At 39.8% G+C, this 26,021-nt stretch overlaps 1 protein-coding gene across 7 annotated transcripts in view; it reads left to right on the forward strand.

Moving 5' to 3' along the window:
- The window catches only part of RUNX1T1 (RUNX1 partner transcriptional co-repressor 1), a 116,761-nt gene that overhangs the window by 33,372 nt on the left and 57,368 nt on the right, over window positions 1-26,021 (forward strand). Inside the window, exon 4 of one of the 7 annotated variants that reach the window (XM_054816616.1) lies at window positions 24,692-24,814. The exons of 5 other annotated variants lie outside the window; for them this stretch is intronic. Coding sequence is in view for 1 of the 2 variants with exons in the window: in XM_054816615.1 (XP_054672590.1) it covers window positions 7,037-7,043 (7 nt within the window). In the remaining variant the exon portion in view is untranslated. Of the gene's footprint in view, window positions 1-6,927; window positions 7,044-24,691; window positions 24,815-26,021 lie in introns of those variants that run through there. One more of the 7 variants, XM_054816615.1, reaches the window with a different exon arrangement.

Below are 26,021 nucleotides of genomic sequence, written 5' to 3' on the forward strand. Positions count from 1 at the left end.
ATATACATATATATATGTTGAATAATACTATTCTTTAATTTCCTTTATATATCTGATTAAGTATTGTGGTTTGCAAATTTGTATTGAATCTCATCAGCAACAATAGCTTTGTATCAAGGTCCCTTTCAACAAAGCTTTTGTACCATTATAAATGTGGTAAATAAGTGCAAATTGATCAGTATATGATAAAAGGGTGAAGAAGGGAGATCAAGAAGTAAGAATATTTCCATATAAAATATTTTTTCCCTGTTGAAAATGGCAGTATGAGCATAAATAAGTGTTTTGTATTGCTGTGTATTTGCTCCACCTGGTGGATTTTCCTGAAAGTGTTTTTAATCCTTGCTAATAAGGGGAAACTGTCTTTAATTGAGTATAAAAACACAGTACCAAGAGTGAAGGCAACTTTTTTTTTTTTTAGAGTAGCAATAGCATTGCAAAAGGCAGATTTGGGGAAATAAAACATTAAGATTAGGTATTTCTCTTGGCCACACTTGGTCAGTACGGTAATCTCTGAAAGCAAGGCATTCCAAATCAATTAATGATAACAGTTTACCCTTGGACTCATCTAGAGATTAGTAATTTAAAAGTCCAAATCTAGGGCTTGTGGGGTTCTACGTGATCAGTGAAAGCAAGGATTTGGTATCTGGCAGCATGCCCCGCACCCCCCTCGCCCTCCCACCCCCCATAATTTTTGAGCCCCCCCAATGAGAAGTAGCAGTGCTATTGAAAAAGAGAGTTCCTGCACCAAAGTGTTACCACTGTACATCGGCACAAAATCTGTCTGTCATTAAGCTAGCTTTGCAAACATTGTTTTCTTTGGAATTCGTAAGGACTCGGTTATGCTTTGATCATCTCATTGTTCTCCTTAGGTTATTTTTTTCCTTTAGAGTGTAATGGCTCCCTAACAGAAGGTGAAGTTTAGAAAATAGTGTCTCCATATGCAAGGGATTTGGAGACCTTTTTATTGTCTTTAAAAATGTCATTCATAGTCCTCATTAGCATTTATTGTTGCAAGCGTACAAGCAGAAAATGTGAAATTGGTATGTCATGAATAGCTCCACAGAGCTCTAGAGCCCTGAAATTTTGCCTGCAGTGTGGTGTGGGGCAGGCATTGAGAGAAAGCTGGCCAGATGGCTGCCAGCACAGAGCAGAGCTGCAGGTTTTTGTCTCTGGTGCTGAGAGGAGGGAAAGTTCACTGGAGCATACGGTATCACCCCTTGCGTTTTTACAAAACTAACTCGCCATCAGTCAAAATGGGGAGGTGGTGACATTGAAACAAAAGTTTTCAATATAATGTAACAGTCCTTGTCAAATGAATAAAATATGTTTAGTTAGTGTCACAAATATTGACATGTTACAAAGAAAAATGCAAGGCTCAAATTTATGGCTAGTGGTAGATACGCTTTCACACAAATATACTCTCACATTATCTTTATTATGAAAATCCTATGCATTGAAAAGACATTGATTAAAGGTCAAAACTAGGGTTAATATACTACAGCAGGAGGAGTTTCCCTACCCGTGTTAAACGAGCAAACACTCAGTTTCCACTCAAAAAGCAACTGATAGCTTGAAATCCTTTTTTTTCCTTTCCTTTTTTTTTTTCTTTTCTTCTTTTCGGATCTTAAAATATGACCCTAGTTCAGCAGGACCAGATACTCTCATCCAGGCGTCTCCGCGTCACGCCAAATGTGTTCTTTCTCCAGTCAGTGGAATGGCGTCTTTGGCATTTTCTTGTGTCCTTTCAGCAATAATATCAAATCAATATCAAATTTTCTAAAGTGCATCAGTGATGCCTATGCTCACATGGTGTGGTAATTTCCTTTGAATCCAAATGATGATAGTAATTAACAGTCAATTTTAATTTGTGTTACCCGCATTATAGCAAATGCTGTATTTAATAAAAAAATGCAGGCAAAACTTGGTTTAGCTCAGATCAAGTGAAAGAAATAGCCACCAACCCAGGTACATATATGTGAGTTTGTCCACGTGAGTGTTGTTACTAAGATGCACATTTTACTCTGTAAGAGCATGCGTTCTTTAAGACCTGAAACCTGTGTTGGCCCTCCCATTCTGAGTCAGTTAATTTTTAGTGGAAGTATTCTTCTCTTATGATAGACATGTATGTATATTCCCATCGTTTTAAAAACTGAAATACACCTGAAATGCCACTGGGATTTCAGACAGCGTTCAACAAGAATTAATTTCTTTGCTTCTTTTTTAATCTATAAGCAATATGCAATCTAGGTTGCCAAGTCTGACCCACTGCCAAGGTTGTCTTTTTTAACAGATGATTTGAAATCCTCTTTAGAGGACTAATTTCTCATTATCCCATTGAAATAGTATGACTTTTACATTTTCTTAACTGAAAAAAGAGACGTATGCTTTCTCACCTCCAATGCATTTAATCCCGTACTAGAGGTAACATGATGAACAGTTTCCGTTAGACCACCAAAATATTTTCTTCCCCTTTGGTGACTTTAGCTTTCAACTATTGAGTATTTGTGTAGGTAATCTCAATTAGTCTGTGTTTCATGGAGCTATGTATGTTTTAAGGGTCCCATTTGTCTTTTTTCAGAAGTTCAGAAAGCCTTGCCAATAAGGAAATGCTTAGGGAAATGTTTAGTGTTATCTGGCAAATGTTTTGTGTCGCATGCGTTAAGAACTACTGTTAACAGATAAGCACATATCTTATTGGAATATTTTAATTCCGTTTCCAAGCAAAGAATTAGAAATTTATAAAGAAGTGCCTTTCTCAAATAGCTTGAGCTCTTTTGTGGTAGTGCAGTAAAAAAAAAAGCGGGGCTAGGTACAACGTCATGGAAAAAGTCGCACAGAGGGTACTCATTGCGGTCCTAGGTGGACTGCTGTTGCACCAGGCGATAGGAGATGCTGAGCAGCAAGAAATCAGTGAGCTTCTCCTGAAGAGATTGCCTTGACTGTACTTTGGTTGGACAATCAACTGACTAAAGTTCAGAAAGCATCCAGAAGTGGTTGTCCCCCATCAGCTCTACAGCTCACACATTAGGTGGGTTTGCCCTGTCAGTGGGATGCCTTAAGAAAACACTAATAGCTTCCAGCTGGGTGGAAAATCAAAACGTTTTGGGGCTGACAAAACTAGCAGATTTGAATTTGAAAGCCCAGCTAATGCCTCCATTTTTATTTACCACTCGCCCATAAAAGATTATTTTCCAATATGTCAGCCTCATTTGGTGGCCAGTGGTCTGAAAGTGAAAGTGGAACAAGCAAGCGGGGAAATCTGGACATTAGTGAGTCCGCCCTTTCAAGCTGGTGTGCCACTTTGTGGAATGGCCTTCCCTGAGATTGGGGGGGTCCTAATGACCATTCATCAATGCTCGTTGACTGATCATTGAGTGCCTTCTCATTCAGTTTATCAAGTCTTGCACATAAAAAGTCAGAATAAGCATTATTCAGCTTTGTTAAAGCCAACTAGGAGTAAAATGCTCCATTTGAACCCATTTTGCCCTTGGTTTTTCACTTTGTTAATGCAGTCCTGCTTAAATGAGTGCTTTTATTGGGTCGGTTAGAATATCTGAAACTATTAATTCTCTTGTATTGAATAGCTGGTGGCAGGCCAGAGCAGATGGGGTAGAAAACTATTTGGTTGGGTGTATTGCTTTCAATTAGGATCAATGAGGTTTCAGCTCCTTTGAATTAACTCACTTAATACCCACTGTGTGAAGTCACAATGTATCACAACAGTCCGCTATAAGTAGAGCGGGAAGTTGAGAAGTCCTACAGAAAAGCTTTGAGTTAAATTCTTCCTTCACTGTTAATAGAGAGCTTTCATTAACTACAGATGCGTTTCAGTGGACTTCCAGTCCCTGTTAGTGAGCTAGGTCTGCGCAAAAGGCAATCTATGTCCTTTTAAATGGTGATTCTTTGGAATTTCTCTTTTCCATCAGATCCATGTCTTAGCAACTGTATATCATCCAGTGCATAAAAATCTTCTTCCCCCCCCTTCATATATATGAATATGGACGCTGTTTTGCCTTCCTTACCCATTAAGAGTTGTAGAGGATTGTTTAAAATTATTTTGGAAAGTGTTTTGAATGATTGTCAAAGCAGCAGCTGATTCGCACCCGGGAAGGTGTAGTGTAACGTGCACCATAAAGAACCTGGCCAAAGATTATCTTCTGGCTTTTTCACTCTCTTTGTTTTGTATCCCTTTCATTTTCGTATTACACATAGTACTGACTCTTGTGATACAGCAGAATCGTTCCTATGTTAAAAGCACTGCCTTTCCTTTCTTAGAGGAGAATAAAACCATTTTACAGAATCGACTGTCCACCTTTGCTTGGCCTGCTAAAATTTCAGACCTGGTGCAAAGACTGTTGGGGGAAGCTTTAAGTGACTGCATTAAAAATGGGGGTGCGGTGGAGAAGGCAAATAAATATCCACAGATATTTATTCAGGGAGGACTGCCAAATGGGTTGCAGCCTGCCTCAGTGTATTAAATAATGAGAGGGAAAAACTATTCATGCAGCTGGCTGCTTGAGAAAATGCTGAAGTAGTCTCAGATGCACAGGCATTCTGTTAGCCCCTTCCACGAGCAGACTTCTAGGTGAGAATCTCCAGGGATCCAGGTTTTGTTGACGTGGATCAATTTAAATGGCAATTACTGTAGTCAGATAACAGCTTAAAAAGGCTTTTTACACACAGAAAAAAGATGCATAATCACACAGCATATGGAAGTTCAATTTCGTGAGCCGTGGTCTGTGGATTTACAATGTACTGATATTAAGACCTACTTTAAAGAGTGAATATTGTTCGGTTTTATTAAAATGCGTCATACCTTTGACACGTTACTTTCTACTCTAAAGCTGATTCAGGCTGCATCTATGTTGATGAAAGGTTGCATTTCCAACTGTGAAAATGTTTTTCCTTTCATGTAGAGTACAGCATTAAAAAGAAAAACAACACAGCAAATACAATACTAACTGCCTGGTTTTAAATAGTGCATCAAATAATAAAACAAAAAGAATGGTAAATTCTTTAAAGGCCTCAATGGCACAGATTTTGCTTGTTTTTCTCTCCCTTTCCCCCCTCCACTCTTCCCCCCTTCATGAAAGCAGTCTGTCATGAAAACATTTTCATGTTTCGGTGTTTCTCTTGGGCGCTCCGACACTCAAAAATCCATTACAGAGAACTTCATTACAGTAGATATCTGATGAAGATGAAGAAAAGACCTGCCTCAAGTAGCAGACGCATTCTATTGTTAGTGCTGGGGGGGTGTTCACTGGGGCGAGGGGAGCTGCTCCTTTGCTGCTTTGATCGTCTTGAATTTGCCACTCCCGTGTTTGGAGTCTCTCTGCTATTTAAGTGAAGCGTAAGGGTGGCACTTAGATAGCGTTTAAAAAAGTTATTGTAGAAATATGAGTAAATTGACTCATTTGCTTTAAGTGAGAAATATTCATGCGTTCAGTCCGGATATTGGAAGGGTTGTTATTTTTTGCTTAATTTCGCATGTGTGTCCATTTCCTAACTAGATCTTTATCGGGCTCTGGCAGCTAGAGGAAGGAAGAGGAAGGCCTGAAAGCAGGGTCGTTTCTGCATAGTAGAGGCAGAAGATGGCATAACGTAAAATCAGGGGGATGCATAAATAAGTACAAAAGGATGAGTCTTGTACTGATAAGAATGCAGCTCCTGAAGACCTGACAGAATCACTGCCTTTCTGTGTGGGTTTAAATGCATACCGCAAAGGCAAAGTCGGAACCAGGACCTACACGCTAATTGCTAGACAAATACTTGTTACTAAAGGGAGAAGCTTTTGCAAGTGCTAAATGGGAGGAGAGTTTTAAAAAGAAGATATTTTCCCTTGTGCCTGGAATTTTGTGCAAGGCTATACGTGCTACAGAAGGCATGCGAGTCAGGCGTATGTTTCTCCTAAGAGGCAAAGATGTTTTACAAAGGACTAAAGAGGGACTGCTGAGAAGAAAATAGCCAGCTTTAGATAAAGCACTATAACAAAGACTTGTAGTTTTATGTATCATGGTGTCCATTAAAGCTTAATAGGGAAGAGTGCATTGAACCTAGCCAGGCATACGTTATTCATGTGAAGGATAAACATTTAAGGGGTGTGCAAAATCAGAAATTGGGAGGACATGATTGTTTAGCTTTTGAAAAAGCTTTATAGGGAAGATTTTGTTTTCATCCCCCATGGATCACCATGCAAGGTAAAGGAGAGTAAGCTGCAAATGTTTGGAACATATCAATGCAGGAATCCCAGGGGGTTAAAAGCACTATGGTAAAATAAAAGTGGTCTGCTTTCTAAGTGTGTTCTATTTTACACATACTACTGAGAATCTGAGAAAGGGAGTGATTTTGATACTCCGTTCACTATAGTAAACCAGCATAATAATGACAAAAGTGTGGGGAGGGGAGGAAGAGGAGGGGGGACCCTCTCGTATATCCTTGTGCACGTTTTGAATTTCTAGCTAAATAAACAAACGTAGTCCTATGGAGTGCAAAATTATGGCTGTTAAAATAAAGAATGAATTTGTTTCGAGTTTTGGAGGAGAGCTCATTCGGAGCGATGCTTTTTTCTTTAATTGCTGTCAGCAGAAGAAAGGGTTAACTTTTAAAGAAAAAAAAAATGAATAATTCAGTGTTTGGCTTATCACTCCGCATTTTACTTTCTATTCTTTGGTCAACTGGAACTTGGTGTGAAAGGTAGAGTAAAAGGAGTCAGCTGAGGGGAGCCGGGGTTGTGATAATTTGCACACACATCCCTGTCATTGTTCTGCCTGAAGAGACAGGGCTGGGTTCAAGGCCACATGTGCTCCTGTCATCATTCACATTTCTGCTCCAAGTGCAATACAGAGTGTCAGCTCTCCATCTGTCTTTGCCTGGCAAACGCACGCGCCCAGCATCCTGCCTCCAGCTACGCTGCCACAGCCAGTTCTGATGGCCCTCCTCGCTTCTCTCTGTTCATTCCAGAACAGGAGGCACTGAGCCCTAAATAAGCTTGCTTTTAGGAGAGAGCCATTTACAGTGTGGTATATTTTATCCAAGGATGCCTGGTGAGTTGAAATTATTGCAGCTCTTTCAGTTTTAAATGAGGAAACGCTAATTGTTTTTTGATAGTAATTTTTTTTTTTCCCCCTTCTTTTCTTTCTTTCTTTCTTCCTCTTTTAATGTAGAGGGTGATTTGCAAGCTGATACTGGTACGGAGCGATCGTGGATGCTAATTCTGTTGTGTATATGTTTGGGGGAGGGGAATTTGTGCGAGGGAACTGCCAGAGATGATACTTACAGCAGGACTGGATGTTTCAATGAAAAGGGATAGAAATAGCAGAAAGTCACCGGCTTTGTGGGTGCGGGTCTCTGCACGGGGGATCATTTTCAGTGAAGAGAAATACAGCTTTGGGCTGGCTTTCCTGACTGTCAGCTGTACCTTGAATCTGCAAACATTTGATCGGTAGAGATCATTCACAGCATTCACCCATCAGCTGAAATTATCTCCGTGAAAAGCTGTTTATGTTAGAGAAGTGAAGGAGATTTATAAAGCAAATTATTCCAGCGTCGTCCTAAATCGTAGTCCTTAACTGTCACCAGGCAGATCACTGAAATATGTTGATTCAAAATAAAACAATTAAAAAAATCTGCTGAATTAGAGGAATTGCTGTGGAGCTGGAAATTTTAATAGGTTGGTTTCCTCAGGAAAATATTATCCTTGGATCTTACGATCGCTTGTCTAATTGATAAGTGTTATTGCCAATGAAAACGGTGCTTCTATGCAGGGTGATTTGTCTGAGGTGTTTTGCGAGATGCTTGACCACGACCGAGTGGATTGAATTCAGTGTGTTTTGTTTGTTTTCTGTTGTTATTGGGTTTTGGTTTGTTTTTTTGTTTTTCTTTTGCCCCCCCCCCCTTTGGTAAGGACTGGAGAGAGCCATGTGCCTGATTATAGCCGCCTGTGTCTCTGGATAAAAAAAGACAGGGCTAGAGATCCTACAGCTGGCTGGTTCTTGTGGATTATTTGGGTAGGACAGGCAGAAGAGGCTACGCTTGATCACAGAGAGTCTGTACACCTCACAGATGGTGTTTTGAAACAGTATCTGCCAGTTTGCTGCAACCACAGTTGCATGTAGGTATTGCCAGTTGTTGGAAGAATGTTTTCCTTTTAGGATTTTTATACACGGTCATACCCTACTGCTGGTATGTTTGCTGATCCTCTGGTTGTAACAAGAAAGTGGGCTCTGTTTGCTCAAAGCACAAGGCTAAGAGGATTTATATGGTTGAAATATGGGCAAATTAATTTGCATAGATAACAACTGAGGACTATGAAAGGTCAATTTAACCCTTTAAATGTCAAATTTGATTTGCATGCATTACATTCCTGGGAATGTGGTCTTCATTAGAAATATCATGGCAATTCATTAATTTGGAAAACTGCATTCTGCATAATTTGAATCCTCTGACATTTCCTTTATATTTGTATGAAACTCATCTTCTCGAGCAGTTTACTATTTATATTTTTATTAAGATATTTGAGTGTACTTAAATGACACAATCTTATCAGTTTTGATTCTTGTGTGCATTATTTGGGGCTATTGGCAAACACTGTTGGAATGCCTAGAGTGGAGGTTTTTGAAACCCTATTAAGCCTTTGGCATTTAAATTACTTAATCTACCTGCTGGTTAAAATTTCATGCATCTTTAATCAAAACGGCATGCGCTACACTCAAGTATGTATACCCTTATCAATACTCGTTAAGCTTTACCATTAAACAAATCTTTAATTTCCAGTATTCTCTTAAAGCAGTAGCAAGCAAGAAGTGTGTTTTAATGTCAGCTCGGAGTGTTAGAAAACCTTGCACTTGGATACAGAGAATACACTAACAGCTGTGACTGGGAGCATGTGCCAGAATGGAGATACTTGAACAGATCTGACACTTGGCTATTTTTGACACCCATCTGCACTTTTTTACTCTCCTCTAGAATGAACTGCCTCTCAATCTGTTCACAGCATATTTTAGCCCTTTAATATTGTGGTGTTGGGTTTTTTCAAATGGGCATTATTAGCCATCTGGGGCAGATTTTGTATTTTAAAAGTAAGCACATTATGTACAGGAGATTAAAAGGATGTGCTTTTTTATGTAATCTGATATTATGTCAGTGCCTTTTGTGTATGTGTGAAGTCTTGATTTCAGAAGCACCCCTTTACTGATTCTGACGTCTGAAGTCCTCCTTCTTTTGGGGAAAGAGCAGGAAGTAATAAAGACGGGTTCTGGTTTATGTGTAGTGATAACACTTTTACACAAAATAAATTTGCCCTTCAAAGACAAACTGCTCATACTGTTATAATTGCAACTGGCCGCTCACCTCTCGCTTGCCTGCCAGGGCAAAGCGACAGCAGTGAGGCTTGCTAATGAAACGCTGTAAAAGCGGTTCAGATCTCTTGTTCGGGCGCTACCGCAACTCCGAGAAAAGTGTGTAGAAAGATAATTCCGTTAACATGCAGCTTGCAGTAACCAAGTTAACCATTTTGCCGTGAACTTGAGGAAGTGCTTGTCTCTAAATAATTGATGCTGGGGGGAACAGTGTTCAAATTTAATATCGGACACTGGTTTGTCTGATTACTGTGAATGTGTTGGTTTGGGTTGGTTTTTTGTTTTGTTTTGTTTTGTTTGTTTGTTTTTTAAGAACTGTTTATTCCCGACTTTATTTATGAAACATCACAAATCTATCAGTCATTTTGTAGTACTTTCAAAGAACAGATGTTGGCCTACAAAATGCTTTATTATTGCCCATGGCAGTATTCAGCATGGTTTCCTTAAAAGGACAATCAGTGATCACAGTCATTGTAGCCCAGAAATAAAGCTGCTCTTTCAGAAGATGGCCTGGTATTAGGTCAGACCACCCTTTCTTTGCTTCTGCTCTCCAGATGTGGCTGCAACTTTTTTTTTTTTTAAGTTCATGTTTCAAAAAAAATGGGTTTGTTTTCAAAATCTGGTTTTACTTAAGATATCTCCATCCTGGAGTGCATTTCATAAATTGCCCACATATTTTTCTTAGCAGAGAACTTAACTGGCTGTAATTTTTAACACATGGCCACATCATGTGATATTTTCAAAACATTTGCACATAGCTTTAAGAAGGTCCCAGCAGAAATGATCCATCATCTCACAGCCAGCCCATTTCTTAACAGCATATCTGCATTTTCCATTTAGCAGAGCTATATATTATTAGCTTACATTTTGGGTAGTAAAACAGTGCATTGCTGATTGTAAAACATGGACTTTATTATCTGCTGAAAATTGATTTGGCATTTATAGCCACTGTGTACTAGACTGGCTTTCTGGTTTTAACATTAGTGCTTGCAAGTGATGATTTGTTTAAAGAACAGAAACAAAATTGCCATGGACATAACTGTTAGTGTCCTAGTAACTGAACATTTGGATTATCCACCTGTTTTTTAAATACAAGCATCTAAATGCTGTTATACAGCAAAAGTCTCCTAACAGTCCATTAACTGACTTGTTCTGTTTTAAGTTGCAGTTGCTATGCTGTTATATTAGGACAATTCTGTGTCTTGCAAAACAAGTTTCCTGCCAAACTGGGAAAATGTGTCTGGAAATACTTAAGTCCGAGTGTTAACCTTGCATCATTATTCCAATCATCCTACATAATGACTTTATCTTCTTCAGGATTCGGATAGGAGTGAAAAGCTCTTTCCCTAAGAGGACCGTGGGTCACTAGGTTCTTCAGCTACGTATTGCAGGGTTTGGGAGATGATGTGTAATGACTTGCTTTTCAAAGTATTAAAGTTTCTTCTTCTTTTATGGTAGTAATAAATTCCGAAGTCTGCATGACATTATTGCTCTTATTTTTAACCCATGGGGCTGTGAACAGCACCTTGGTACGTATGCATGGAAAGTAACTAACACATCATGGGATGCAGATCATGCTGCAGAAATAGCTGTTAATATATTATTTTTAAGCAGAGTCCCAAACACTCTTTCCCTGTGAAGATTTAGTGCTTTTCAACTCAGACCCTTAGCTGGAGAGGAACAAATGAATCCGTTTCTCAGGACTCGTACTTCTTTGGTGTGTACAGGGTGTTTAGCACCAAACACATCTTTATTTGAAGATTTTGGACTCCACGCTAATCCATAATTGCCAGTTAAGGCATGATCATCGTAGCTTGCAAATCAATGTGATCTATGTATATGCAACTTTAAAAAAGACTGGAATACCAATTTTGATAAAACAAATTCTAAAATTATGTGATATGCCAATTTGAAAAGTCTGAATAGAGAAGTTGATACATGTAAGAGCAGAAGACAACATGGTATGTGGTCCTGTTCAGGACCTGTACCTATACCTGTACCAGTTTTCTGGTTTGTTGGCTGCATCCTTTTTTCATCCAAGTGTGTACATCAAGGATAACTCTACAAAAAATCAGTTGAAGCCTGACCTCTCGCTACCAGGTCACAGATGAAAGCTAAGTGCAAAGACAGCTTCTGCAGCTGAAACAGTAGCTGGTTTCCAAATCCAGAATTGCATGCCTTTGAATTGCCCTCAACTCTCTCCTCCTTCCAGATGCATCACTGTTGCAGCTTTAAAGTTTCCCAAGCATGTCGAGCTGCATCTGTGCATGCTAAGATCGGTCTTGGTATCGACAGAGTTAAGCAGGCCAGTGCTGAGTTCACACGTGTCTTTTTGGAATTGAAGCATTTCTATATCTGAGTCGTTTGCACAGTTGGATCTGGTAGGTAATCTCGGAGGATGCCTAGTGTGTATTTAGAAACATTGGTCTCTTCATAAGTGCAGGCTTACTTTTTGTTCCCAGAAATGTGTGTGGTGTAAAACCGATCGCAGAGCCAGCAATACTGAGGCAAGTAGAGATTAAATTGGGAAATCCATAGGGCACAGCAGCGCTTGGAGTTTTACTTGTACGCAGACACAGTCTAGCCGTATTGGCCCGCTTGGCTAACTCCACATTCGTGCAGCTCCTCTGAAGCTGGTGAAGCCCTTGCCATGCTGTACCATGCTATCTATATTCACTGGCTCAACTCGCCAGGAGCTCAGCCATCTCTGCACCACATTGCGTTTTGCGATGTACATCTGTTCTTTTTGCTTCTTGTACGCGAGAGTCACCAGACGAAGAGCAGGACCACCGCAGAAGCCGCTTCCTCCTTGCTGCCCTTGATCTCAGGTCTTGGTCCCTCCTGAACTATTTCCTGCTCAGGTCTCGGGCAGGACAAGAGCGATGGAGATTACTTCCATCCGGAATAAGGCACTGCTGGGCAGTAGCTTTTCCCCCACTGAGGGAATACATTACAGACTTGAACATGAGCAAGCAGAAGGAGGATTTGAATTCATGTCTTTCACTTCCAGAGTGAGGCTTCCACTCAAAAAACTTGAATAAAATCAAAGCTCACCTCTTCTGTCTCGCTTCACTGTGTCTTACACAAACCAGTTCTGCTTGCCAATCTTCTGAAGGTGAGGATATGGACATCTTTTCTGGAGGAGGGAGTAGTGCTGTGGATCCCATGTCTCCAAGTTACTGAGGCTCTTGAGAGGCAGGAGTAAAGCATCTTATCTCCAGTATTTCCCTGTTGGTGAGCTGTAGGCAGTTGCTAGTTAAATATAACAAACTTTGTATCATCTTTTCTGTCATGAGCTGTCTATAGCTACCTAATGGGAAGGTATAGAGAAGATGGATGGAGCCAAACTCTTCTCAGAGTGCATAGTAGGATGAGAGGCAACAGGTGCAAGTAATGGACCATGATAAAATCCCAAGTAGATACCAGGAAAAAAATTCTTCACCATAAGGATGGTGAGACACCAAAAGAGATTGTCCAGAGAGGTAGTGATATTTCCATTATTGAAGACACCACATTGGACAAACCCCTGGCAACTTGATCTAACTGCACATGCTTTGAGGCAGAAGGGCATGGATTATCTGATCTCCTGAGGCTGCTTCAGCCTGCATGGTGATTCTTTGTTCTGGAGAAATTAGGTGTTTTGGATACCCAGTCTGAGGTGTTTCAGCCCTGTGCACTGTAGGGAGAGCAGAGCATTCCATGGCACTGGCTTTTGTGTTGTGTTTCGGGGGAAATTTCAGCAGTGTTCACCTTCTGGGCACCTAAAGTTAATTAATCACTGAATCTGATCTGAAACCATTACTTGAGAAGGAACTTTGCCATTGCGTGCTGGTAGAAGAGCAGAATTGTCAGACTTGGTGATGGCTGAAAGGGCTGCACCTTCTTCCCATGGTAGCTCATCAGCTGTGCTTCCACCTACCAAAGCTGAATTTATTTGTCTGCGCTGCTGAGACTGTTTATTTTTTCCCTACTAGTAATTTCTTTTTTTACTGCCAGTTATAGGCAGAGTATGGGGAAATAGCCTCATTGTGAGCATTAATTGCAGAAGAACTTGAGACAACAAGTTTCTGGAGACCTTGGGATGTCGCTTCAGTGGGAGATTCACCAGCCTCTTGGTTTTGTCCCTGTGCTGCAGCACGCCACCTGGTAGTAATGGTCTTGCAGCTGGTTTAGGGCTGTAGTGTCAAAAGAGACTGAACCGATCCAACTTCTAAAAAAATCTCCTGCCCAAATTCCTATGGCATGAAGCTACAGCCTTACTTGAGCTTTTCCATGATATTGCATAATGAATTGTGCATTTATTTCTACTTCTTAAAAATAAAAACAACTTCATTTTCTTACTCTTGGGATCTGGCAATCTTGTGAAATTTTAATGAGGAATAAATATCTGGTAGGACCCATACATCTGAATTAATTTAAATTATCCAGCCAGCTATTTCAGTATTAATGGGGATAAATGTTCTGGAACAGTGCCTGCAACGTAACCATGCTTTTAAACAGGTACAAAGTGTGAGTCAAAGGTGTCAGGAAATCTTTCTGAAGTTTGAAAGGAAATACTGTCAGCGGTGGACACAATTATTAATGTGTGGACATAATTGTTATATGGTTCTCCTTCATTATGGACATCCCTTTAGAAGCAGACTGTAACAAGCTCTGTGGCATTTTACATATTGACCAAAAGAAGTATGGAACTAGAAGAGCGAAAGGAATCAGTATTGATCACCTCTTGGAGGAGAGGTTGAGGAATAAGGAAGAAAAATGTATTTTGGTAACCCTTCAAGCATACTGCAAGTTCATGCAGATCTGGTGTAGGGTCAGGCCTCTATCAGTCTTGATTATAAAAAGGGGTTTTCTGTAATAAGTTGAGATTTGAGGAAGTGGGATTTGCATATTCTTAACTGTTTTCCAGCGAGGTTTGAAACGATGATTCAAGAAGCAGGTATATATTCTACCTTTCAAAGGCCATTGCCCTTTCCAGTTTATTGATACATCTTTTCTCTTCTGGGGGCTAATGCGCTATTCTGTCTTCTGTAAGTCATTCAGAAGCATCTCTGAAATTTAAATTTGTACCCTTTCAGTTTTAATCCCTCATTGGAATTTTCTTCCTGTGTTGATAATCCACTTCTCCAAGCCTTGGGAGCCCTCCTGTGCACCTCGGGTGCAGATTCTTGTAGTTCTCCCTTGCTCTGATTGTTCTAGCGATGCTGGGTTCACTGTCTTATTCTGCTCCAGTTTTGAAACCACATCCTGCTAAAGGAGTAATCTCCTGGTTTAGTGATACAGGGCCTTTCCCTTTCTTTCAGATCTCTCCTTAATACGTGTTCTGTGAGTCATGCAAACACACATGACTCAAATAGTCTTCCTGCCGCAAGATTACAGTTTGGAAAATGTGTGTGCTCTGATCATATGAAAATACAGCCATAATTTGATTCTTACTTCTAAACTCTGCATTCCAAATATATTCTGGTGGCCCTTTTAAGCCAGGGCAGCAAGATTGTGTACACAGCCTTGAATTTTCATTGTAGCTGTTTTATAATTCAAATGAATGCCATCTCCATAGATTCTCCTGTATGTGACTTCCCCATATTATTCCTTGAATTTTTAAAAGAATCCTTTTTTTTCTTTAAAAAAAAAAAAAGGATTTTACATCTTGCAGAGCACCAGCCACATCATTCGTGGTTAGCAAATACAAATTAACATTTATTGTTTTAATTTTATTTTTCCAGCTCATTTCACCACGTAATTGTTGATTGCGTAATTATATCTGCTAGCTTTGCACGCACTTATTTGTATTCTAGTTAGGAGAGAGTTTGCTAACCAAAGTTTAGAAGAGGTCCTTTTCTGTGGACAGTGTTACTGTTTCTTTTGGCTACTTTCTTTGCTTGGCACTGTGCAAGGTACATTATTTTTGACTTTTTAAACTATAAACACTACAATGTACAGAAATTGTCTTTAAAAAACAGGGATGCGACAAGCTTGTTCTCCTTGAGAAGGAATCAGGGTTTGTATCAGTTTTGAAAGTACACACCAAGAAATACCGAGTGAACCATAAGGACTTTGAGAGTTACTAATGTGGTAAAGAAAGCTGAAAGATGCTCATTGAAGCAGCCGTGGTTATGTCTGTAAAAGAAAGGGTTTAATTAGATGTCCAGCGAGGTCAGATGGCACTGCCATTGAATAGCTTTGAAGGTCATTGGTTTTCTTCTCAGAAACTGGTTTGCAACAGAGTTTACTGTGTCTTTGGACTCAGGTGTTTTTGTTTTTATTTTGCCACTGGCAAAGGGAGGGCAGTGATAAAACTCAGTTTCTGGAATTGAAGTTGAGTTCATCCTTTCATGGTGCTGCAAGGTCTCCTCGCTCTGGGGTCCTGAAAGAGAGAGTGAGCTTCTGTCGATCTCATTCAGATTAGATCTTGGAAGTAATTGCAATTACTTTATTAAGGTGAATACTTGATTATTTTACACTGAGATTGCCATTAGACTCCATTGCATCTTCAGAAAAAAAAGCATGGTCCTTCACCATTGTTAAAGGGGATCTGTGCAGTAATGAGTGTATATTTTACTTTTCTGAATTTCTAATGGTCAATGTGAGCATTTTGTTTTCCCTTTGCAAATGGGGGAAGCGAGACGCTGGCCTCTCTGGGAATACTATTTATTGTCTGTCTTGTTCAATTTTTAAAGTATTTTGAAGAACGCTCTTGTTGTTTTGTTAATTTCCTTACATCTCTCTTTACATTATTCTCTGTGGTTGTAAAAGCAAATCTGTATTTGGGTTTTCTATATTTAATAAGCAAGGCTGCTGCACAGTACATGAATCTGTGCATGAAACTTTCATTGAGAGCTTGGTTATGAAAGCAGACTCTTCAGAGCGTATATAGCAACTTCGCCGCCGTCCGAGGGAGAGCCCGTGTTGTAGTATTTCTTTGCCCTCTTCAAACCCCTCTGCACAGGCAGAACCATGTCTTGTGGAATAAAGGTTGGACCTGCATGGTTGCTTCATCAGGACAGCTGACTGGCCAGGCTTCTTCTCTGACATGTCAATTGGTAAAGTAGTAATTTCCAATTCCTTTCATTTTGAGGAAGGAAAGCAATGGTATTTAATCTTCAGAGACCGGCAGAAACAGAATTCTTTAGTTTATGCTGCCTTAAAGCTTTTGCTTCAAACTGCTCTTGAGAGTCTGTAAAAGCTCCAAAGATAAAAATACTACTTACATTTCAGGTATTGACCAGCATCCCTCTGTAGAGCTGCAAGAGAAATGATATACTCTCTCCTTAGTTAGCTTCTATATTCTCTCAGAAAGAGCTTTCTGAATAACTTGCTTTTTCTTGAAGGAATACAGAAAATCATGATGCCTTGTTTTCATCCTGACACCGGCAAATATGATTGCATGGTTTTGTCTGGGGCATTGGTTCAAGACGGCCTTGAAAGAATGAATGTCTATTACTTAATCACCAGGAATGCTTAATAGTTTTGTCACAAGTGTTTTTCTTTTTGGAGGCTGTAAGTGTTTTTGCTGTCTTGCCACACTAGATATAGAATGGATGCCTTGATGAATTACCCAATGGGGATTCTGCTGCAGAAATTGATGCTTGCTAAATCAAAATCAAAGCTGCTTTTTTTGGTTTGGGGTTTTTTTGGGGGGTTTTTGGTGTTGTGGTTTTTTTTTTTGGGGGGGGGGGTGTCTCCTTTGGTCGTTACAGTAAAGCTGTTGGGTTTAAAATATGTCTGCTTACGAGTCTGGGATAGGCGCACATTGTTGCATGCAGTCACTGGGTTTTGGAGGGCTTTTTGCCGCAAAATAATATGATGATGCAGATGTTCTGATACTGTTCTTTAAAACAGTTGATTGCAGATCTGATAGTGAAAGATGATCAGCAGCTAGCATATATCATCATCTTCTGATCCAAACAGGTTCCTTTGGGAGTCAGCTGTAGTGCTTCGATATGTTGTAATTAAATTGAGTGCTGTTTAGGTGTCAGAAATTACTTTATAATGCAGGATAATGGACTTAAATAGACTTATTTGCACAATGCAAATCATAATCTATCAAATTACCCTTAAAGGCTATATATTAAGAAACAAAACAAGTCCCCCTAATATTCAGTAGGAAGAGAAGAAGGAAAAAATGTGGTCTGATTTCTGACTCAGTCCCTAAGACATCCTTGCATTAGAGTCTTATCTGGACTTAATAGATGCTAGAATAATGCCTGTTATTTTTCAGTAACAGTCGTAAAGTGCTTTGTTGGAAAGAAAAAGGTAATTATTTTTTATTTTAGTTAGGATTAGATGGGTGGGGGAAAATCCCTGTCAACCAGACCTTTAATACTTGGAAAAATCCTTCTTATACATGCAACAGATGACTTGCTGTGAGGTTTTGAGCAATGTTAATTCCCGGAAAAGTTTGTGTGAGTTGTGAATATGTCTTGCAGAATTAGACTGTATTTATGAGAAGGCTAATGTTGTTAGGAAAATAATGGATTTACATGTATAGTAAGACCTGTTTGTAAATCAGCAGGTGGTTTCTAAAATATCAGAAATTAGCAAAATGTTTACTGATGTGATCTCTTTCTGAAAAACAAATGTGTTTAAAAACACTTGAACATTAAAAGTTCAAATGAGAAAAGCTGATTTGCTTTTCTTCAGCCATCTCAGGTCTTTCTTACTTGTGGTTTCAATGTGCAGACTCTTCATTTTCAGTCTTGAGGACCTAATTTTATCTTTTGAAGGGCCCAGTAGGAGGGGAAAAAAAAATTCTTGCAAACTATATATTTTAATAGGAGACATATTTCTATGAATACATAGGAAAAATTCAGGTGATACCAGAAAATATTTTTTAGTTTTGTACGCGTATGCCCATACTTTCATACAGAATACTAGATTACATTTCTCTTTAGTCAGATAGAACCTGCTTAGGACTGAATTCATTAATGATGCAAAGCAGTATTAAAATACTACATTTATTTAGAATCATATATACAGGTCCAAGCAATTCTTCAATCATAAAAGTCAAAGGAGTGTCATATCTCTAATAAAAAAAAAAAATCAAAATCCTTTAAACTAATTTGTCTGTGGGCCAGTTACTAAGTTTCATACTCTGATTTAAAATTAAACCCTGCCTCCTACCCTATAAATGGCTCTTAAATTGTGTACATCTTCTCTGAAAAGGTTTCCACTGTGGTGAAAAATGGAATTCAGTTCAAAGATCTTTAATCCAGTTTCCTCTGTTTTATTTGGTTACGCAGAAAATCTTATCCTTCACCACTGCCCCCCGATTTTTCATTTGCCAAAAGTACCGAGGGGGAAATTTGTGCCGCGTTACTTATACATAATTTAAAACAATTGTGCTAGCTTTAAACCCAAAGTCTTTCTTCATCTATCATTTATCTCATGATGTTAGCTTTTGTACTTGGTACCCTTCAGTAAGCACAGCCTGAAACGTCTTGTGGCCTTTACCTTCTGCGATAAAAAAGATTGAAAAGATGCTTGGCACCACCTGGTGAAGATGAGGCAACCCTGGAGAACTGTGCTGCAGGAGCAGGTGACTGATGCTAAGAAATGTGCCAGTCTAGGGACACAGCTGAAGGGCTGTAGTAGGGAAGGGGGAAGGGAGGGGAAGGGGAGAAAAAAAAAAGAGCAGGAACATTAATACATCTTCCTGAGGTTTGATGGGACATACACTGCCTACTGTTCCATCTGGTGCTTATGATAGCATGGCATATTAGCATGCTGCAAGTTCATAATGTATTCAGGGCGAGAAAACACCACTTGCATACCAATTGAGGCGTCCTCTTTCTCGGAGCTGCCTTTGAATTTCAATGATGTTTATGCCTCCTAAGCCATGACTGAACTGAGCGTTTCCGCTCATGGAGAAATAACAGCAGTGAGGGACTCTGGCTCATGAGGGTTTTCTTTCTCCTGCCTTTTTATTCTCGGCCCACCCCCCTCCCCCCCCCCCCCTTTTTTTTTTGGTTCTTTTCTTCCTGCTCTCTCCTCCCAATTTATTTTGTTCGGGGAAGCTTAAAGGCAGGTTGAGGTTTTGGACTAACTAATTACATAGCTTCTGTTAATATTACATTAACTTCTTTTTAAGGTTGTAGTCTATTGTCTTTTTGCTTATCTCAAAATGCTTAAATGTTTTTTTTATGACATTTTGATGAAGTTGCTCTAAAAGCAGTGTCATGAAGTATTTAAAAAAATAGCGCGTTGCAATTCTGCTTTATATCCAGATTTCCTGTATTGCTAAATTAAAGAACAAACAATACCCTGAATTCCGCATTTCATGGTAAATTATTTGGGCCCCGTGCCTTCAAAGACTTGATTTTAACCTCAAGTGTGCTACCATAATAGGGTAAGTATCTGAAGTTGAGCAGGTATGTAAGTCTTTGTAGGAGTGAGGTCTTTTTATCGATCCCTTGCAGGAAATGTACTGATATGTTCATTTGATTTCTCCCTACCCTGTCCTCTTTGAAACTCTGCTGAGATTGACACTTGACTGGAGACAATCTCAAAACTGCACTGTAGAAACTCTCGACTGCACATTTTGTTTCTGAACTTGTCAAAGATTGTGATCCTTTTATGGCTCAGTGCTGTGAATCGCTCTGCAGCTCTCCTTCCAGTAGGTTTTGAAAGTGTGAAGTTTACACACAGGGTAGGGTATTTGATGTGGGATTTTCCAAGCGTCTGGAGTAATACATGAGTACTACTCACATTTGCCTTTGTTGGTGACTGTGCTCCTAAACGGCTTCATGTGTTTTGAAAGTCCTACCCCAAAAGAGGAGACTAAGCTTGCTGCTTGAAGAGGGAAGACTATTAAAACAGTATCTCTAGTACAGACCAGCTTAATGAATGCATTTGGTATCTAGTCCTCTACCTGCACAGCTGGACTCTTGCTCCTGCTCAGAACCGACTGTGGTTTGAGGCTTTAGCTTAATCTTTAATGCATATGACTGTCATGCTAATAGAACTTTAATAAAAATGTACTAGGTAGCACTTTGAACTCCTTCACTCTAATTTAGTATTAATTCACTTGATTACTAGAAAAGATCTTGCTATAGTTCTGAACCTTTCTTTCAAATACATCCAGCCGTGGCTTTTATAAATATATATTTTTCAGACTGTCATTTAGCCGCTCTTGCGTAGATAAGAAATGAAAAATGCATTAGTCATCTTGACAAAGACTAAATTGACTTCTTTTGGTTCACTATCTGAGTATCTGTTGTCTGATGGCTTAAGAACGTTCCTTGTTTATTGATAATGCATTTAGACCTCGATATTAATGTCTTGGCTTAAATGCTAATTATTTTTTTTCTTAATACATTCAGGAAGGCTAATGTTACTGAATAGGAATGTGGAGGAGGTAGTGTGGGTAATTCAAGCAAGTTTAGTCAGCACTTACAAGATTCTTGAAATGTTTCTTGATGTCCTACAGAACTGTTAACATCTGCACGGCTTGTGAGAAGAGCCACATTTATTACAGCTGTATGCTAGCTAGAATGCAAAAGAAAAGGGGCGGGAGGGGGGAATCAGAGTTGAGAATGAAGCAGCTGGCTTTCAGTACAGAGATCTATCATTTTACTCTCATTACAGACCGACAGTAAACTCTACTTGGACTCTTTTGCATCAGCTTCTTTGAGATGGCAGGTTGAAGGCTGGGGAGTTTAGATATTGGTAGATATAGTCCAACAAAAAACGCAAAGTTTAAAAGAAAACAAAGCTTTTAGATAAATAATCACAAGTGAAGTTCAGCGGTTTGAGGAGCTGTTCCAGTATGCCATAACATGATGCAGAGCATGTGTTCAAAGTCTTCATTTGAGATGGTAAAAAAGAGAAAGATAGATGGTTTTAAACAATAAGAAAAAGAAGCAGAAGTGGGGAGTAAGAAATGAGGCTGCTGGCTCCCTGCAGAACCAAGGAGGTCATACAGTTTCTTGTCCCCATTCTTGTCAGGGTTTAGGGTTGCCGGAGGAAAGGAATGTCGAGAGACTCCTGAGATCCCAGGCCTGACTGAATGGTGTAATAGTGCCTTGGTGTGTTTTCTCTCTTTTTGTGCTGGAAGAGAAAACAAGGGAAGAACAATCAGTATCGGAATCCCATTTTCAGTTTCACTCCTTCCTGTAAAAAAATCAGATACATGTTTCCAGAATCGGGTTTTTTTTGGTCCAAGTTTGAGTCTAATGTCTTAGCCATTGAGGCCAATTTAAACCCAAGCTATGCCAATATCTTAGGTATTTGTAAATTGTCACAATCTTTGATTGTTTCAATTAAGATCAAAGATTTTTATAGTTCTGTTTTCTCATTCATCTATTTGATATGAATGAAAGCTGGTATTTCTTTTGTTTCCTCTGATTAATGTAGCTTGGTATGCTTGCTCTTACCTTTTTTCCCCGCACATTTTAAGTGAACCGATTCTGGTTTTGCTCAGTTAACTTCTTTACAATGTGCCCAAGCCATTCACAGTGGGAGTGCCAGGAGCTGTTTCTGTCTCTCCTACTGTTTAACAACCTTAGCATCCGAGGAAGCTGCACATCTACACTCCTGTCCTTTATTCCTCTCCTTAAATGGGGGTTCCGAATCATTTTCTAATATATTCTAATACAAAACCTATTGCGTGTTCACTTATAGTGAAAGCACAAATTGCTACCCATTAAGAAGCAAGGCCAGTTAGGACTTCTGTGATGAAGAGCATCCTCTTGTTGGAAGAACTCTTTTAAAGAGGTGGTTGAGGTATCTTTATCTACTCACACGTTTCTGCTGTCCATACTGTTGATCTATAGCAGATGTCCACTCTGATAACCTTCTATGCTTTTTATCCCTTCTATCTAACCTTTTGCTGTTACACTCATCATCATTTAATTATAGCATGTGGCGTTGTAAGAGCTCTAACATTTAATTACTGCCTCCTCTTCTTTCTATTCTGACACCAGAGCACAGGCAAAAGCAAAATTTTTAACATTTCAGTTATGAAAATGACTGCATTTGATTCATCAGTGTTCTCCACCTCATACCTTCTGAAGCAGAGGGTTTAGTTTCTGAAAGTTTATTTCTACTTAGTCTTGTGGAAACACATTTTATCTTAATTTTTGTGCAGATTGTTGGCATTGAACAGAATTATGTGCAAAACCCAGTAGCTCTGTAAGTCAGAGCTCATAATCACCTTTGGAAATGACCTGTTAACTTTCTAATAGGTCATTTGTATGCATAGTTACTGAAGCTACTTGCTCTGTTGCAATAATTATGAAAAAGATAATGGATAGCAACTCATTTGGGGACAGTTATTCTTGTGAACTGTTTAGCATTTCATCCAGGTGCTCCTATTTTCCCTTTTCTAAATTTTCCTTTCATAATTCCAGAATTTGCCTTGGATAGTTGCTGCACTTCAGCAGTTCTTTCTTTCATCATATCCCAAGCAGTTTAAAGCCTATCAGACAACTGCTGATGTGTTTTACATCTTCTATTCCAAGTGAAGACCATAAAGAAACATGTCCTCACAGGAGCTCCCAGTGCAGTCACTAGCTCTCTGTGCTTTTGAATCGGCTCTGCCATTGGGATTTAGCTTTCTTAATGTGTACGTGGTGCCAGAAGGATGTTTATAAAGATCTATGTGAGCCGCCCTAGTATTGTTTTTCTTTTATTTCTGCCCTGCTTGCCATTTGATCTCTTTGACTGATTATAGACCTGAAGAAAAACTGATTATAGATATGAAGAAAATCTCAGTTTTTGTTTGGTTCTCTGTGTTTTGGTGCAAAAAAGAAATGGTGTTAAATTTTGGTGGGGTATTTTCAAATTCATGTATCATCACATGGCTATAGTTCTGTGAGCACGATCTGGGACTGGATGTAGCATGTGATTTTAGGCATGCTGCTGTGTGATGTGCCTGCTCCAATTTCGCTTTTTGAGTATTTCGTGTAAAAAGCCATCTCCAAAAGAGGATGAGGTGGAGGGGAAGGTGTAAGTTAAGGGGGGGGGGGAAACACCTGAGTTGTTTGGCTGGGGTAGATAGGTGACAGTAGGAGGCACTGAAACCGGTCTTCAGTGCTGCCCAGTTATTCTTTTGAGGAAGAAATGTTTACAGCCAAAATTTAGAAAGAAATGCTTGATACTATGTTTGGTACTGTGCAAACAGAATAGTACGTACTGATGCGTCATGCACAGTATCATAAGCTTTCTTCCTATATCGCATGCCTGAGGTTATCTTCTGAGACTGGAAAGAACTTTCCTTAAAGCCTGTCCCTTTGACTTTCGGAGCACCCTGCCGCGTATTTGGAATTTTCCGCACGGACCGGGTTTGGTTCCGTTTTTCCCCTGCGCGGCCGCACAATGTCGGCTCCCTCTAGCGGTCTGCGGTCACCCGCGCCCGGCGCGCCCCCGGCCCGGACAGCCTCCCAGCCCCCGCCGTGCGGCCAGCGAGGGGGGAAGGGGCGTCCTGGGGCTGTTGGCACCCCCCCCCCCGGGAAAGGCCGCCCCCAACACCGCCCTCCGCCCCGCCACAAGGTTTCCTTCCTCCTGTTGAATCGTCTTCCCTTTCTCGTGCAGGTGGCTCCTCTCTGGTTAATCGGCTTCTCATCAGTGCAAAGCGCAGATACCCAGTAGACCCAAAGCCAAACGTAGGGTGTTTCCATAGCACGGAGAGAGTTAAATCTGCTTCTCATAAAGGTAGCATGTATGAGAAAACTTACCATATTACCAAGGGTTAAGTGCATCCACATTGAACATTCAGAGTTCAAACGCATCAGACTTCTTTACTTTGTCAATATTTCTCTTGCACTTGTAGCACTGAGTGGTTTCTCTCTGGTGTCTGAGTTCTCGCCTTGCAGTTTCCCCTCCATTTAACACTCCCTTCAGTGTAATTGAAGACTATTTCTTTCTTACAATTTTCTAAAGCAGAATGTAAAAAAAAAAAAACAACAAAACCCACAAAAACACAAACAAACAAACCCACAGCAAGTATTTTTGTATACAAAATCAAGTAAGTAAAACTGGATTAAATATGTGTGTAAGTGCACACAGGCACGTGCCCACACATATGCACGTATATAGAAGCAAGCCATGGAAGCTGTACTGATCCACATAGGTCAATATTAAATTGCTGTGTTGGAATAGCGGGTTTAGCTGGCTTGATGAAAATGAGGTTCTATAAATCTTAAAAACTTTTGGTTTTATGTATTCATCGGGGAAAAAAAGGAATACATATAATTTGAATCTGCTGGGCATGAAATGAAGCATGTTTTGTACAACTGTCAAGCATGGCAATGCTATGATACCTGAAATTGTTTTAATATTTTACTTATATTTTCTCTGGTTTCTGTAATAATTACTGATTTTTTTCCCCAATTCAGGCTTCAGCTGTATGATCCCCCCCCCAGTCTAATGTTTCAAATTGAAAACAAAGGGAAGATACTTCTAAAGAAGGAAGTTTTAAGTTTTATTGTACAAGACTAAGACTGCTGTGATGCTTTAAGGTCTGGAAAAGTTGCGTGTAATTGTATGCCCTGTGCGTGGTCTCGTTAGTTTACCTACAGCTGGTTTTAGTATCTACAGTTAAGCACGTGTTTCTGAGTCTGGGGCTGGGGACAGCAGGGTAACCCAGCACCTCTTCCTGGGTGAGCTAACCTGATTTCTGTGCCAGTCTGAATTTGTATGAATTCACTGGCTTCAGGAGAGAGTTTAATCTGGTTTTATGTTTGTTAATCTGGTTTTATATGACACATACAAGTTTCTTAATTTCCCTCTTCCTTTACATGCTTATATTATTCCGTATTAACATTTAAGTATGCATGTGATATATTAGGCTAGACAACTGATTTGAAATATGTTTTTGTTTTTGCTAATGGTAACATTTGTTTTTGCTTGTGAGCTTATTTGTCAGTAAGTAATATTACCTCATCTAAGAAAGCATTTGAGGTGGAGTGTCTTAATTTTGTGTGAAGTTTCTGAGACTCTCTTCCCCCCCTTCCACCTCCCCGCTGCTGCTTTCAGGTGTGATCCAGTGCTCAGAAGACAGTTGGTGTGCCGTGCAGTGTCGAGGAGGAGCTGACTTGTAATTAATAACGAGTATTTTCTCACACTCTGTCTAGACAGTCAGTCGTGTAAACACAAGATGTCTGTAATGGCATCATCTGATGATGCAATATGATAGTATTCCAAAGTGTGTAGTTCCACAAATGCTGAAGTACTGATTAGGGTAATAAATTGCACTACTTGGTATTATATGCTGACAATCTTTGAGATAGGTGAAAAGCCTATAGTTTCACTTTTCTGTCGCTGGTAGTGGCAGTAAGTAACAGTGGCAGCACCTGAGCAAGGTTTTCTGGGGGAAATATTTTTCAGTGTGTATTTTTCATTGGTGGATTAATACCTGTCTTGGCTGGCTGAATACAAATGAAGGAGTTGGTACGGCTGGCGACTGAGGATCACCGATTCCCGTGTGCACCAGGCTGCTAGAGCGCTCTGAATGCCTCTGGTTCTCAGGAGGCAAAGGACCTAGATCTATACGGGAGTATTTATGCCATCTGACTTAGCAGCCTTAGGAATTAATAAATTGGAGGCTCTAACTTTTCACTGATTATATGGGGAGTCTAGTCTGCTAATTTAGCTGTCTGCGTTAGATGGGAGAAATTAGCCGCCTTCCTCGGACAGGACTGGTACTTGCTGTTGGGAGGGAGTTTG

Source organism: Grus americana, chromosome 2 (assembly GCF_028858705.1).
Source record: "Grus americana isolate bGruAme1 chromosome 2, bGruAme1.mat, whole genome shotgun sequence".
Taxonomy (NCBI): domain Eukaryota; kingdom Metazoa; phylum Chordata; class Aves; order Gruiformes; family Gruidae; genus Grus; species Grus americana.